We start from the raw sequence: 16544 nt of genomic DNA on the forward strand, positions 1-16544 counted from the left end.
AATTATGCATGAAATTCGACAACCTGATCCAAACTGCCTTGTCTGCCCTCAGATTCAACAAGCCCAGTAAGTGTAGTGAAACCAGAGAAGCTGCTGAGGAGGGCTGGTTTATTCCAGCTATGGATCTAATCCCAAATATCACGAACAACCCAAGCACGCTGACACCAACCCTGATAGAGCGCTGGGGCATTTTATTTCCACAGGAACCAGTGGAGTGATTCCACTGCCTCTAGAGAGGATCCAGGAGCTCGCTGCAGTTGCTGAGCATCATGACTACAGCTCTATTTTGTGATAGCTGCTGGCCAGGCTCCTGTTTGGACGAAGGCTGGGGCTGCCACAGAGGAAGACAACGACACGATTCCATGTAATCCCTTATCAGAGTACAGCAGTAATGGAGCTCTGAGATATGGAGTGAGCATGAATTGCAGCCTCACTCACTGATACATCCCAATTTCACACTTGTGGATTAGATGGTGCCGTGTGTGGGCTCCTGCAAAGTTTATTGTCAGTAGAATGAGCTCGTAAGCAGCCTCAGAAAAGAATGAATTTGTTTTTCCAAGATAATGCCCACAAGCTGCAAGTTACACCAGCTGAGCTGGAATCTCATCTCTCTCACAGAAAGAGCAGCAGATAAAATTGCTCTTCAGCTGTGTTAAGTCTGTTTGACTTAACAAGGGATCACTAACAATACAGGGAACACAGGAAGAGTGGGTGGGTTAGAGTGATGTTTACAGCCTCTTGTTACTTCACTGGCTTCTGAAAGCTTCCCAACTGGAAGGCAGGGCTAGCACTGACTCACCAGCACAAACCAGAAGGATTCTCAGCATTTCACTGTTTTATAGGTAATATCTTCCTGGATGTACAAAGCCAACTGTGCTCTGAAGCAGAGGAACAACTTCCTGCTCCTATTTTTGATCACTGGAAGGCAGCAGGCTACGGAAATATTCCTATGCAGCTGCTGCATGTCAGGAGTAACATTCCTCTGCCACATTTTATAAATTCACCTCTAAAATAATCTGAGATAAGCAGAGCAGAGTGTCAGTCCCATTAGGGTCCTTGTGAAACAATCAGCTGCAATACCCCAAACTCTGGCCCCACAGCAGCATTCAGCATTCCACAGGCAGACTGGGATAAAGACACAGCTCTTGGAGTGGTGTTTCAGCAGCCTCTGAAATTTCCAATTGCTATCTCACTTATTGCTCATTGTAGGGAATGAGCTTGGTAAATAGTTTTTGTGCCTGGGCTATCAAATTGTCAGGAATGATTTTAACATAAACAAGCGGAAAAACAAGAAAGGCTCACCAGGCTTTTGGAGGATGGAGGCTGCCACCTGGAATTACTGCTGTGCTGGAGTTTGTTGTTGTTATTGTTATTATTATTAGTTATTATTGATAACAGCAATAATGTGGGAGGTTTCTCACTGTGGCTCTCCTGGCTCTTCAGAGGAACCAGAGCAGCCCAAACCCAGAACAATTCCAGCACCACCTCTGTGATGTCAGGCTCTGTCCTGTGGGCAGGACCCCTGGCTTTCACCCTCTCTTTTCTCAAAACAAAAGACAGACCCCACTGGGTCAGCCCATAACTCCTCTGTCCCTGTGTCTCCCTGAGAGCAGCCAGCAGAAGATGTTTAAGGACATTAACACCCTCCCAGTCTCAGTCTTTCCCTTGGCTCCTTGGGCATTTTTAGCACCTGTAAGAGTCAGAGTAAAGGAACTCACAGGTAACCAACACAGTCAGAGGAGCAGCTTCTTCTGCTTGTTTGAAACCTGCCATTTTCTAACTTCATCTGCTTATTTCTCATGGGGGACAATCTCTCCTCACTCACCTTTCCATTACCCTCACGATTTTATCAGCTTATGCTGCACTTCCCTTCATTTTCTTCTTTTCCAGCCAGAGCCCTTTCGAAACTTTGAACCACCTTATTGCTTTTCTCTCAATCTTTTTTCACTCTGCTTTATCCTCCCTGGGATCAGGGAGGGGTAGGGAAAACCTGCACAAGCAGTTTCAGGCGCAGCAGATTTATAGAGATCTGCTGGTGCTTTGTTTTGTTTTCCTATTTCTCCCCTAGTACTTTCTAACAGCCTATTTACCTTTTAGACCACTCCTGAGCACTGGGGCTGACATTTTCATGAGACTATTTATTGCAATATGAAGTCTTGTTCCTCCATGGTCAGAGTCAGCTCAGAGTCCATCATCTTCTTTGTGTTTTTGGAATGTGCATCACTCCTCAGTGGGTCCCATTTCTCATCTTAATGCCTGTTCCAGCTGCCTCAGAAGGTTTCTCTGCAGTCCTTCACAGCCAGTTTTCATCTCCAGCAGCCTAACTAATATCATCAGCAAATTAAAGACTATTCCTCTTCCCAGGCTCTTTATGAAAACGCTGAGTTGTGTAGTCCCCAGGACACTTCTCATGGATACAGCACAGCAGATCTCCTTCCACCACATGAAATGGATGATTTACACCTGGTTGTACTTCTTATCTTTTAACCCAATTTGTGCCCATGCAGTTTTCTCTCCTTTACAGCTGCTCAATCTCCCTTTGGTGAAAGGTTTGGTCCAAAGGCTCTCTGAACTCCTCACAGGCTGCAGTGACAGCCCTGTCCCTTTCCATCCACTTGTTAAACCCTTCAGAGTGCTGTGATGGATTTGTAAGACAAGATTTTGTAAGACAAGAGTTCCTGGCACAAAAGCCGTGTTGACTCGTCCCTGGCATGTCACAGCTGTTTGGGCACTCGCTCCTAATTACATTTGGAAGTAATTTGTCTGACTTCTGAGTTAGCAGTTCGTAGTTTTCTGTTCTCCTTTGCAGCTGGTTGTAAAACACACGTTTTCATCTTTTGAGGACCGAGGATTTTTATTTCTTTTCATTCTTTTATCTTTCCATCTATAATCTACATGAACCCTCCTTCCACAGACACTGCAGCACATCAGACATTTTTTGGTCATATAATTTAAAATTGTTAGGATCATAAAATCATAGAATGGTTTGGGTTTGAAGAGAGCAAAAATCATCCAGTTCCTCTCCCTGTCATGGGCAGGGACACCTTTCACCATCCCAGGTTGTTCCAAGCCCCATCCAACCTGGCCTTGGACACTTCCAAGGATCCAGGGGCCTCACAGAAGAATTTACTCCTCATAGCACTCATTCTTGGGATACTGCAACACCATGGACAGAACTCAGCCGGTATAAATGACTGGGCAGTGAATGAGTAACTAATCACACAGCTTTTCTGGAACCATTCAGATTAGAGCAGTAAATCCCAAATAAATTTACTTGCACCCAAGCTGCAGTTTTTCCAATATAACCAAAAAGGCAAAAAGACAGAAAGAAGAGGCAAATGAAGGCAGTGCTTGCTGACATTAAGTGGCTTTGACTTGAAAAGGTATCGCTAACGTTCGGAAATGGAAACAAGAAAGATAACTGGGTTAGAAAGACATTTGCAAGCTGCTTGCACTCTATTGGCTTCAAACAAGGAGATAAGGCTGCTTCCTCCAACCTTGTTACCCTCAAGAGTGAGTGAACTGTCAGGAAATCCTCATGGCTTGGACAAATCCAATACATTCCACAGGCAGGATGCTGCAGTATCTTGCTGCTTTAACTGCCCCCATCTCTTTTGTCTCTAGGTCCCTATTTATCACAGGAAACAAATCCCTGATCTGCTGCTGCCTTTAATTCAGATAATCAGAGAGAAGTTCAATAAAGCCAATGAGGATGGGATGTAAAAGGGATAAGGATGCCAGCTCGGATATTATTTGACCCCCAGGTTTTGCCTATCTCCTGCTGATCTGAGGAGTCCTCTGACACATTCACTAAACTAAATGGAACAATCTTTGAAGCAGCAGCAATCTGTTTGGGAGGCAGTGAAGGCTATTTCTGTTGGGAGGTAATTGGCTAGAGGGAAAGAAAAATCCTGCAGTGAAGAAGGGAAAGGTCTCGTACATAAAAAGTGAAACTGCAATGAAAAATATCTGGCCAATATTAATATTCCTATTTATATAATGTTATATATGTTGATAGTGGAGGCCCTGGCACAGGGTGCCCAGAGAAACTGTGGCTGCCCCTGGATGCCTGGAAGTGTCCAAGGCCAGGTTGGACATTGGGCCTTGGAGCAACCTGGGATAGTAGAAGATGTCCCTGCCCATGGCAGAGGGATAATGAGATTATCTTTATGGTCTCCTCCAACCCAAACCATTCTGTGATTGCACAGTTTCTATGGTTATACTGACATAAATATAAATATACAAGTGGCTTCTCACTGACGGAAACAAACCTTCAACTAAGGCACATTTTCTTGAAAAAGTTGAGCCAAGTTCTCAAACTTCTTTTGAGTTTAGCTAATTAGCTAATGCCAAAAGGAACTTCTAGGAACACAAGGTCATGGCCAGACTGCTGAACAAGCCAGAGTTTGCTCTCTAAGGATGAACTGAGCACATTCTTAACCCAAGCCCTGCCTGGACTTTGGCAACTGGAATACACTCGAGACTCCCTGCACTTCTGAGGTTTAGGCTGATGGGATGGAAGCAGAGAAGGGAGAGTTCCATTTTACAACAAACCAACACTCCACTGTCAAAACCCTGCAGGCAGGATATGAGCAGTAACTCCCAGGTGGTGTCTTACCTCAGGCTCCCCACAGTCACACTCCTCCCCATCTTCCACGTAGCCATTCCCACATTTCTGGCCACCAAAGGACTCCTTGACTTCAGGCAGGTTAAAGAGACACATTCCCACTCCTTTCTCCAGGCTGTTTTCCAGGTCCTTTCTACTGCAGCTACTGAAGACCATGGGGAATGGATAGCTGGGGAAAAACCACAAGGAGACAAAATGAAGGTTGTTATATGAGATGAAAACCTCTCTCTCCTGCCACACTGGTGACATTTTAGCACATCTGTGCCTTGTGTTCAGTTTTTATCACACAGAATTGAGATACAGCAATTCACTGTGAAATTGAGCTCAACCCATTAATAATAATAATAATTTATGACTATAATTCACTTTTTCACTTCAATCTGTAGCTGTTGTTAAGGATTGGAAGTATTCACATATGAAATTCCTTCTCTCTCTTTTGCATATGGAGTTATAATGCAAATCATGATTGTGAGCCTAAAGAAATGCTGGGTTTGCAAGTAGTATCCTACACTTGCAGGACTGCAAAAGATCTCAATCCTTCTTGGAAAATTCAGCCTCAAATGGCAAATTCATTCATCTTGCTCTGCAGAATGGCAAACTTCCTGCTCTTTTCAGGAAAAAAAGAATAAAAGAAAAAACCCACTGTTACTTGATAAGAGCCTGCTTCTGCAATTCATCAAAGCTGAGCTTGGGAACTGCATGATTAAAGCAAAGACAGTTCTTATTTTAAACCAGCAGAACTGTAAGGACACTGTGCTGAAAATGCTCCTGTTTGGAATTCCCACTGCAGGCACACAACAGCTCCCATTCCTTTTGCAAAACACCCAGAAAGTGTGAACAGAGCACTCCCGTGCACTGCAAATATCAGCAGATAATTGGTGCTTTTCTGGGGCAGAACTTAATTCTATTTCTGCTGAGGAATGTTTGCAGTTTGCCTCACAGATGAGAGACCAAGTGACACGTGGGCCTGGTGTCCCAAGGGCTGCTGTGACTGCTCTGTGCTGACATGGAATCGGAGTCATGGAATGGTTTGGGTTGGAAAAGGACTTGGAAGACCATTTCATTCCACCTCCAGAGGCACCTTCCACTATCTCAGGGTGCTCCAAGCCCTGTCCAACCTGGCCTTGGACAGTTCTTGTGGCTGCTCCATCCACAGCTTCTCTGGACACCCTGTGCCAGGGCCTCCCCACCTTCACAAGGAACAATTTTCCCAAATATCTCCTGTCTACATTGAATTACATTGAATCCGTGTCACAAAGACATTGTGAAACATCTTCTCCCCTCAGACTTGATACCTTTGCCACTCCCTGGTCCAGCAGTAACTCAACATTTCAGCAGCTCAGGAGCCAACCTGGCAATTTCACTTTACTCACTGAGTGCTCTGTGTCACCCACGTGTTATTAGGATTGTTATCTTTGCAGACAAGCAAGGTAACAGGTAGAAATTCTGCTCTGCTGAACTTCAGACTTCCATTAATCTCCTGGTGTTTCTGATAGCCTCAAATGAAAAGCTTGTTTTGGGATTGATGATGCCCGCAGGTCTCAGAAAGGGAAAAATTTCTATTAAAAAGAAAGAAATGTTCAGCAACTACAAATGCAATAGAGCTTCCTATGCTGACATAAGGAAGTTAATTAGGATCTTCTAGAAGGTTATGGATACATTACTGAACAGAATATATTTTGTGCCTAGTTAAAATTACCTCTTTTACAGTTTCTTTTGCAATAAAACAGCCAGCTCATTGGAAAAGAACATAAACATGAGTCTGAAGAAGAAAATAATTTTCCAATATCACTATAGGGCTTGTCAAGTTAAACTAAACAGTTTTGAGTTTCACTGACATATGACTTCAGAAAGCTAATAGGCATCTCCATGTAATAAGCTGATTGCTGGAAAATATCAATGTTTCAGCAAAATGACAGAGTCTAAGATAAATAAAGAAATTTCAGAATAGCAGGAGGCAGGAGCCAGGCTGTTAGCTGGGCCCCAAGGGAGAACAGGGAACGTATTCGGAGTAATGGAACAGAAAATAAAGGCTCTTGGAAAACTACTGACCATTTTATATTGGGCAGTTGGAGATGTTCTTAACAGGGCACCACAAACTTCTGCCCTACCCTCAGTGTGACTGGGGAGAAACCTCACAAAATTCTGTGTACGTGACTGTGAACCAGTAGAAGAATGTACAATCCTGATAAAAAGCAGGAAAAAACAAAGAAACCCAGATACATCTGACTGATAAATTCTGAGAGGGCTTGATCAGACACAGCTCTCATATCAAAGTGTGAATAGATGAATACTGCATCATCCAGGCAAGATCCTGCTCTTCAGTGGCACAGGTTTGCTTTGACACCCACTGTCAAGGGGTGAGACAAGGAGACACGCAGCTCACAGGGAATGAAACCCACTCAGGAACACAATTAATGCAGATTTCCATGTGACACCTCTCAGGCACACACAGATCATGAGATCTGTGATCAGGTTTGACTCACCAGCCAATCCTGTCAATGTTCTAGGGCTGCTCCTTTGCATCCCTGGGTTCCCAGGATTATTTGCATGGATGTGAAGTTTGTCTGTCCATCAGCAGGAGGGCAGGGTCCTCTCTCTGTGAGAGGTGAAATTGTGTCATTGCTGATGAATGAGCTTTATGTTTCCTTCCCCCTGAAAAGGAACTTCAAGCTGTTTCCTATTTTGAACTCAGAGATCCATTCATCTTCTGGCTTTTCCTGCTCCTGATGCTGATTTCCTCAGCTGACATCAGTGCAGCACATGGCACATGATGACATTTCCTGAAATGCTGCTTCTTTACCAAGTAATCCACAAATAAAGCAGTAAAAACCCAGAAATAAACACAGCTGGTAGAAGCAGAGAAACTTCAGGGTAACCACACCATGCAAGAGAAGATCCCACATCAATTGGTGCCAATTGGTATTTCATTGGAAACTTGATTGATCTTTGATGTGAAATTCTGATACACTACCAGTCTTCTTTTTTTTTGACTAATAAAGTCCTATGTGACAGCCACAGCACTTGATTGTTGTGATTTCAGGCTGTGTTTTGTCTGTCTTTGCAATTTCAGAAGAATGAAATCCTTGGCAGATGGGATGGGAAGGGAAGTCACAGATATCGGATGTCAGGGGCACTCAAACCGATGTTTGAGTGGCTCTGGAGCTTGTGAAAAATGACAAAGGAATGGTGATGTGAAAGGAATTCATCCTCTGAACAAATGCAGGGAACTTCTTCCCACCACCCTGTAAAGAGGGTTCTGATTTCACCTGGAAGGAGCTGCCTTAGGGTGGGAGAAGAAAATGGAGTCTCCACAGTAAAATCAGTCCTTGACCTGTTTAAGGTTTCAGTGATATCTGAACAGGGATGCTTGTGCTTCCTGTGGTAGCTCAGACACTTATTCTGTTGGAAAACCAGCTCATAAATGCCATGGGAGAACCTTCCAGAGGTAAAAAATTCATCAGCAATCTTTATACTCCATTCATCTTCGCTCAAGACATTTTCTGTTACAGATCCTTATTTTTTTTTTTTTTTTTTCCAGTTGGAAAGAGAAAGGAAACTTTAGTCCAGCCTAACTCTTATTCTAAAATGCTGTGTCTCATACATTTTTTACACTGTCTGAATCTGTAGATTTAATGCACAATGGATCATTTTGTCAAACTGCTCTGGCTGTGGGTACAACTCTACAGAGCTCAAATTGTTCCCAGCACTACCATCAGTCTCCTCGGTGGCTTTACAGCAAGGAAAATCACTTCAGTCTTTCTACCCCTTCTGAATCCACTGCATTCCTTGGTGTCTCCTTGGTGCTTAAAAGATGTGTTTAATCCCCTGCAAGAAATATCCCAGTTTCCAACAAAAATAGCTTTGCCTGCTCCTGCAAATAAGACCTTCACAGTCATCAGAGGATCTCTGGTAATCGATTCCTAGGGAAACACAGCCTGGGCTTGTCCCATTCATTTATATTTCAAGCACTCCAGCCCTCCAAATGCCAGGTTCCTTTAGGCAGTTCTGCATTTAGCCTGTATTAGATAGCTCCTTCCATTAACTAAGTGAAGTGGCATCAGCACTCTGTCAAGTCCCATTTAACAAGAGAGGATTCTTTCTACCAGCACCTCGTTGTCCAGCACAGGCAGCTTTGCTTCTTTTTCCCTTTTCTTCTCTCTTTTTTCTTTTTTTTCCTTTTTTCCTCCAGATCCTGTCTGCCTACACCTCAGAACTCAGGGTCTATCTCCCCTGAGTTCTCCCACCATTAAACACACATATTTGTCTGTTATCCAACAAGCAGCACTGAAGGGGTAACACAATAATTCTGGGAGTTCTCTACTCATTGCACAGGAGGATAAACTACTCACCATATCTTGAAAACATTTTGATTATTATGATGATCCCTATCCAATCTCACTTTTTATTTCTTATTCAAGAGCTGCAGGATTTTTCTACAGGAACTTCATTGTTCTGTCCCAAATGTTGATTAGACACTCACACATAGACACTATATGGATATCCTTCTATTTATAGGGTTCATTTCTTCCAGTTCACATCACAACTTGATTATTCAGCATTATGGCAATGTTTATACAGAGCCTTTTACCAAAAGACCCTGAAGTGTTTTACAATTATTCACTCAATTAAAATGCACAAGAGCCCCAAAGAGCTCTGTTAAGTACCACCAGACCTCCCTCCCTGAGGTAATATGATAATTGGAGATTATATTAATTTTAAAAGGGACAATTTTTTTTTTTTTTTTGAGCATACTTATGGAAACAACTCTTGGCTAGCTAATTTCCAAAGGTGCAGAAAACTGGGACTGAACTTTGCCCAGAATTCCTGAAAACCCAAACCTGAGGGGCCATATCTGGAAATAGCTCTGGTATCAGCTGTGCTTTTTAGGAGCATGAAGGTGCTCAAAGACAAGAGGGGTGCTGAGTCAGAAGTTTCCCATGTCCAACACCTGAATTTCCATGACATCACCTTGTCTGAATTGACCACCACAGTGACTTCGTGTCTGCCTCGACCCAAGGACCCTTTGAGACTCAAAATTATGAATGTTTACTCGCCTTAATCTCCAAAATTCCTGATTTTTGGCTCACAGCTGGAGGGGAGAAGAGTAACGCAGAACCTTTTACTGGAGCATGGAGATGTGAGTCTGGATTTATTCAGACTCTGCAGATGTCTGAGACAGAAATACTGAGTTTTCTGTTGCATATCCCAGTTTTACATAAAAATTAGGGGGGAAGAGATAAAATTAAAGAATAGGGATAGGGCTGTTTTTGTTAATACAGGTGTCAGTAATTTTTCCATGGAAAAAATGGCAGCATTGGAGGGAGCAACCAAAGAATAAACCTCTAGAAGGCAGAAACTCAAGCAGCAGGAATGTTTCTAGGCCCAGGGAGGTGCTGATTTCAAGGAACTGTGACAATTTTCCAGCCTCCTCTAACTCCTGATCTAATTGACACAATCCTTCTGCACTCAGAAGCATCCCCCTTGGTTTTAACCTTCCAGACATTTTTACTGCTCTCCAGCTTTTGAAAACAACTTTTTATGGGCTCCTAAGAGAGATGAGCCTACCAGAATAAAAGTGAATTTGCTATTAGATGACATTTTTTGACACTCCAGCTCTTCTGTACAAGCAAGTATGTTAATGAATTAGTAAGCATAAAGAACTTCACAGAATTAGGTGTCAAGCAGGAGATAAAATCCAGTTTTCTTTGATATTGAAATAGGTGTTCAAATACTACAGATCCCTTCATGTAGCAAGTTCTGTCACTACACGTTATTTCCTACACCTCACGTTCTAGTAGCAATTGTTTAAAATTAGACACGTGTCATAATGTGGAAGGACTTTTTAATCTACTAATTAGACAAGTGCCATAATATGGGAGGACTTTTTAATCCATTATTTAGACAACGTCTTAATTTCTAAGTACTTTTGAGGGAGAAAGGCACAAACGCAAAGTTTTTGACCCCACCAGCACAATAAAGGGGGAGCTTAAAGATTGTTTCACACCTAAAGCTTTTGCCAACAGCAAATTGGGAAAATTAGGAGTAGGGGAGAAGCTGGAGGAGCCTTTGGACTCTTGGAAACAGCACAATGACAGAGCTTTACCCAAGACATCAGTCCCAGAGCTGATGGTTCACATCTTTTTCAGGTGATTTGGAAGGATTTAGCTAAAAAACCGTAGAGTGGTTTTATCTACAGATAAAGTATTTAAACGGAAGTTTGCTTCAAAAGGTAGAGGATGTCTGACAACCCACACTTATTTTTCTAGCCTATTTTTCACTCCCTTGCTCCTCTTTTAGAGTTTTAATCCCTGGAGCATCGCTAAAGTAGAGCACAGAACTGGGCCATGTAGTTAGAGATGACATCAAAGCTCTTCTCTCTGAGTTCATGGTCAGTGACTTCAAAACAAGCCCAGATTTCTCCTACAGCTTCTGTCACCTTCACTACATGGTGGCTTCTAACTCTTCCAATAAATAACTGGGTTATTTAATATATCACACTGGTGGTAAATTTAATTGATGTCTGCTTGGATGGCTTGTTGTGCTACAGTGGAGTTTCCAGGCTTATTGGAAGGAAAGCCTTTCCAAGGAAATGTTTAAACTTTGCACACAAATGCCTTAAGTCTGTTTTAATTTTTCCCTGGGGATGGTGCAGATTCCCAGAATGGATTCCAGCAATCTCCCTTCAGGTGCCCAGACTGGATTGACGCAGCCTCAGCTGAGGCTTGACCTCTCCCATTACACGGAAGGTGAAATTTTAACTGTCTGGAATATTCAAAAAGGCAGATTTATAACACTGGATTGTGGGACTTCAGGGCAGAAAGCAGCGACAGAACAAATGCCTGGATGGTTCCCAAAAACCCATTCTGCAAGGGAACAACACTTAATGGCTTTATACAGTATAGAGTGTTGTGGCAGTCACAAAACTGCCAAATAAAACATTATTAGCAGTTACTTTCCCTTTGACAAATAGATGGTCAGAGAAGTTTTTTCTTGGAGGAGAGGCCTGTTGTGACTTTCCTTTGTGTTCTGGGGGTGAAGCAATACTAAACCAATTTATCACCCCTGACAGGATCCTGACTCTGTGCTGGAGTTATCTGCATTGCAAAAGCTCCATGGGAATTGAACTCAGACAACTGTTCTTCCTGTTGGGAACCAGACAGCCAAGGAAAGGAGCTATAATCAGTTTGAATTTGCCTCTGGCTCATCTTTTGCTCTGTTTCCTTTTAGACCACTACCTCATTAATAAAAATTTGCTGGATTGCTGAGAGTTCAGGTTTCACAATCTACTGCTTAGAATTTGAGGTTAATCCAATGCTGACTACAGGAAAAGTCAAAAAAGCAAGACAGAGCAGAGGGAGGGATGAAAAGGCCGGGTCAGGTCTGGTCCCAGGCTAAGGAAAATTGGGATGCAGACACCCTGTGCCTGCCAGCAGCTCCCGGCAGTGAAGGGAAATCTGGATAAGGAGCACAACCAAGAGTGCCCTGAGTTTAAATTTGTCACACAAAACACAACATCCTCAGCATGTGACGAGCAAATAAAGACAAATGGTCCAAACCGCTGCTGAAGATCAGCTTCCTGCTGATTTCTGATTAGGGAAAAGGTGCTTTGGTTAGTTCCCAACATGATTTTACAATCTGCTTTTGTTCCAGGAAATTACATTCTAATTTTCTCCCTTGAAAAACCTTGGAATTGATTTTTTTTTTAAATGGGCCAGGAGCAGAGAGGGATGAAAAAAAAATCTGATTTTGGGAATCAGATTGATTGAAAGACCTGTCATAAAGAGGGTACTGAGGCTCAGGAGATGGATTTGAGTGAGGAGGAGCCTCAGATAAGCAGATCAAACAACACCAAGTTAAGGGAAATGAACCCCAAATAGGGCTAAACCCAACCAGGAGAAACCCAGGCTACGGAGAAGGGATTTCATGGAAAATCCTGAGTTGGAAGGGACCCAGAGAATCCTGGAGTCCAGTTCCTGGCACAGACAAACCCCAAAGATCAGCCCTCTGGAAGGAGCACGTGGAGAAGCTGTCCCACTGGGAAGAGCAAGAGCAGAGAATGAAGTGCATGGAAATGCCACTGGATGAGATGTGGGTGCTGAAGAAAAGAACCTGAGCCCTGCAAAAAGCTGGGAATAATAAATACCTGGGGAACAGGCTCATATTGATTTCACTAAACATCTACACTACCTGGGCTCTAAATAAATCAGAGCTCCAGGACAGGAGGATCTGACTTGCAAGCACCATGGCTCAATTTTTTGTTCTTTGGGAAGATGCAAAGGAAAGATAAGTGAGGAAAAACAGCGCCAGAAATCAGTCTGAATTTCCCCAGCATCCCTACTTTCCCTGCTTCTGTTATGAGAAAAAAGCTTTTTATCCCATATCACCCAAACCACCTCAGATGAGTGGAAATGGAGTTCTTAAAAAAAATTCCTAAATATATCAAGGAATCACTTTTTCTACCTTCTCCTTTCTTTTTCACAGAGCTGGAGCAAAATAAAATTAGCAGCCACATTGTATTTATTTCAATATTTCAAGGCACGAGGACAGGATGGATCCAGCCATGATCTAAGAATTAGGGATCCTTAATGAGCAAATTAAAACCTTCACTCACAAGAATGAAAGGCTTTTAATAGACCTAAAGAAAACCCCCATACGGATCCTGATGAAATCCTGGCCTTATTGAAGTCCCTGGGAGTTTTCCTCCCAACTCTGGATTTCTCACCTGGTGGTGGCTGGCTGTCAGGAGTGTCAGGGGTGGAGATGAACACAATTTCCCTGCTGGAAGAGGCAGACAGAAAGGCTCTCTAGGACAGCAAAGTTACCTCACCTCTTTTTTTTCAGTGCCTTTACTCTAAAATAGGTGAATTCTTATCTGAATCCATCACTGGGGCTGCATTTGCAAAGGCTGAAGTGGAGCCTCCCTGCATTGCTGCCACCAAAGCCCCCCAGGAAAATGTGCCCAGCACCTCGTGACTAGCTTTGACTTTAGAAAAGATCAAGGAGGACTTTGCAGGAAGGAATTGTCTGGTAAAATTTTCAACGTTTTACACATCTATGCCAGGCACAAAGGGCTCCCTTTGTGATTCCCATGACAACTGTGGCAAATGCAGCTGTGGGCACCAGTTAATTACAGGGATTCAGCCTTCCAAGTCCACTTCCACTCCTTCAGGTGCTCCTGGGCATACAACACAGGTTCAAAAAGCAGCTTTCATGTCACCTGAAGGAGTTGCCCTTTAAGGTATGTTACCATTTTTAAACCAGGAGTTTGGAATTCATTAATACCAATTAAAACTGGACACTGGGTGCTTAATTCTCCATGCACTGCAGATTTATCCCTGCAGGTTGAAAAGTTTGGGGTTTGTTTTCTTTTTTTTTTCTTTTTTTAGATGAAACAGAAAGCCAAGATTAAGGGAAATGTCCTCATGTGATTTGTTCTCATGGGTCATGGCAACAGCAGCACTGCAGGAGAAAAATGTCCCTCTCACAGCTATATTTCCTATGGATATTACAGCAACAAGACAAAAGGCAGCTGAGCTCTCTCATCCCAGCATCCAGGCCAGGAAAAGTGGATACATCTCATGGCAGAAACCCCTGCTTGTCCTTAAGTATCTGCTATAAATAATCACACCAGGAGTAAAATGTGTTTTCATTTGAGAAGTCACCTCTCTCCTTGTCAGCTTCACTTACAGCAAAGTCATGCTGTCAATCTGTGTGAGTTCTCCTTGAGAATACACCAGCAAAGCCAAATATTTTCCCCTTCTAACAGCACATCTACTGAAATGGGCAAAACTAAATGAAATAAAAAGCAATTATCTTTTTTTTTTTTTGTCCCCATAGTTCTGTGTGCTAATTGTTAACATGACCCACTCCTGCAAAGCACTGGGAAAAATTAAATGGATTTCAACCAATGCTACTAATTCTTCAACACAGCTCTTATTTATCACAAAAATTAAATATCTCTGCCAGGCATGGAAATTATTAACAAAAAAAGGAGGCCAAATGCACTGCAGATGTGGGGCTACTTGGAGTGAAGGGAAAGACTGACATAAATCTATTCTGTAATCTTGTGGCTGTTTCCTACTAAAGGAAGGACCAGAATGCAATGTGCTAAATTACTGGGGCAGAGGGATATGTTGCTTAAGGTTTTTTGTAATTTTTTTTTTTTTTTAAAGCAGTTGCACTGCTGGCACAACAGACCTAGCTCTGTCACAAGTAATTTATTACATCAGTATATCAACTTTATTAAAAAAAGAAAAAGACAACAAAGAAGTCTGTCTTTGTGCCGAGCTCAGCTCAGACTGGTTTGGAAACATAAACAGCTTCAGAGTTTAATTAGAAACTGTTTACATCTGAAAGATAATTTCATTTTCCTCAAATTGTAACAGAGGTAATTCCAGATAGTTCTGCTGACTCCAGAGTTTAATGGCTCTAAGCTGCCAGACTGAAAAATGCAAAGTGAGGTCTGAACAGCTGAAAACCAACTGAGAGGGGTCAGGAAATTCTGTGCTAACTACTAATGGTTTGATTATCTAACATTTAAGAGCTCTGCAGCTACAAGATGCTGCAAGACATCTACAAGAAAAAAAAAAAGAACCACTCAGTAAACTAAAGTGTCCTTTCCCACACTATTTCTGCTTTCTTTCCCCTTTCACCCTGACCTTTTGTCTTTTTTCAAGCTTTTTAAAAATTTTTATTTATTTATTTATTTAGCTCTGGAGAGGTGCTGGAAAAAGGGTTTTTCCCTTCAAGCTGATGCTGTTTTCATGGCATACCTGGCTGTGTTCTGGAGCAGTGTGCTGGAAATCTCTGGAAGGTGTGCATTTTCACATCTGGAGATCTCCAGTTCAACCTTTGAATGACCAAAATGAGGGTGACCTCATGTTCTGCTTCCTTGAGATCATTTTTCAAAAAGGAGAAAAGTGATTGAAGCTAATACTTAAGACAACAAATGGCACAAGTGATTAGTACTTTCCCAATTTGTCTTGAAGAGATTTTCACTATGCTTTATTTATTTAACTACGTGTTTATAAAGTAGTTAAATAAATCTTTTTTTCCCGTGGCAGTTCACAAATCAAACAAAAGCAGATGACAAAATAAGAAGGCTCCTCAGAAAACCCTTTAAGACCCAAACCCACTGAGCCCAGCAGCCCTCCAGGAGCCTTCAGCCACCCTGTAAGATGCAAATATTCACTTGTGCAGTGTAAAATCGGCATTGCTGCCACTGGCCTGCTTTTGATGTGCAGCCCTAAAACCTCATTAATGGTAATGAGGCATCCACAGGGAAGCAGAGACCTTCAGCACCACCAAAGGACTGTGGAACACTTTAATTATGGGGTGTTGCTCCCCCAGACACTGCCCTGGGGAAGGAGTGAAGGAGCTGCTGAATCCCCCCAAGCCTGACCCAGCCCTGCTGTTCATCCACCCCATTTCCACCAGCAGAGCTGCACTCCTGGACAGCCAGGCAGATCCCTGAGGAATCCTTATTAATACACATCCTCCTGTCTCCACAAATCTTGCTTTTCATTTGAGTGCCTCCCATCACCTGGATTTTCACTCCCAAAAAATGCTGCTCCAGTGCACCAGAGGTGGAAGCAGCAGGAGCACATTGGGACAGTCACAACATAGAGTGACACCATAAAAGTTCAGAAGGCTTCCCTTCATTATGGCCCCATGCTGTCTTTTATACAGTTTTTATAAACTTCTAATTAGTTAACAGCTTTCTTGTTAATTATTCTACTGGTTAGTAAAAGATATTTTACTTGTCTATCAAATCTATCTATTCTTGGATTGTTTACATATTTTCTTTATTGACTCTCATGGGACAAATCTCTTGTTATTACAGGTGTATTTATTTTTCACCCTCAGGACAGATTGTTGTGTTAAAGAAACTTCTCATTCTCAACACAGCTTCATG

General features: G+C 42.5%; 1 protein-coding gene across 1 annotated transcript in view; it reads right to left on the bottom strand.

Moving 5' to 3' along the window:
- The window catches only part of ADAM12 (ADAM metallopeptidase domain 12), a gene marked incomplete at its 3' end in the record, with an annotated part of 173837 nt that overhangs the window by 23194 nt on the left and 134099 nt on the right, over positions 1 to 16544 (bottom strand). The window contains exon 12 of the mRNA XM_083866274.1: positions 4619 to 4796. Coding sequence (XP_083722400.1) covers positions 4619 to 4796 — 178 coding nt within the window. The remainder of the gene's footprint in view (positions 1 to 4618; positions 4797 to 16544) is intronic.

This window comes from Zosterops lateralis (genome assembly GCF_965231275.1).
Source record: "Zosterops lateralis genome assembly, chromosome: 8".
NCBI classification, from domain to species: Eukaryota; Metazoa; Chordata; class Aves; order Passeriformes; family Zosteropidae; genus Zosterops; species Zosterops lateralis.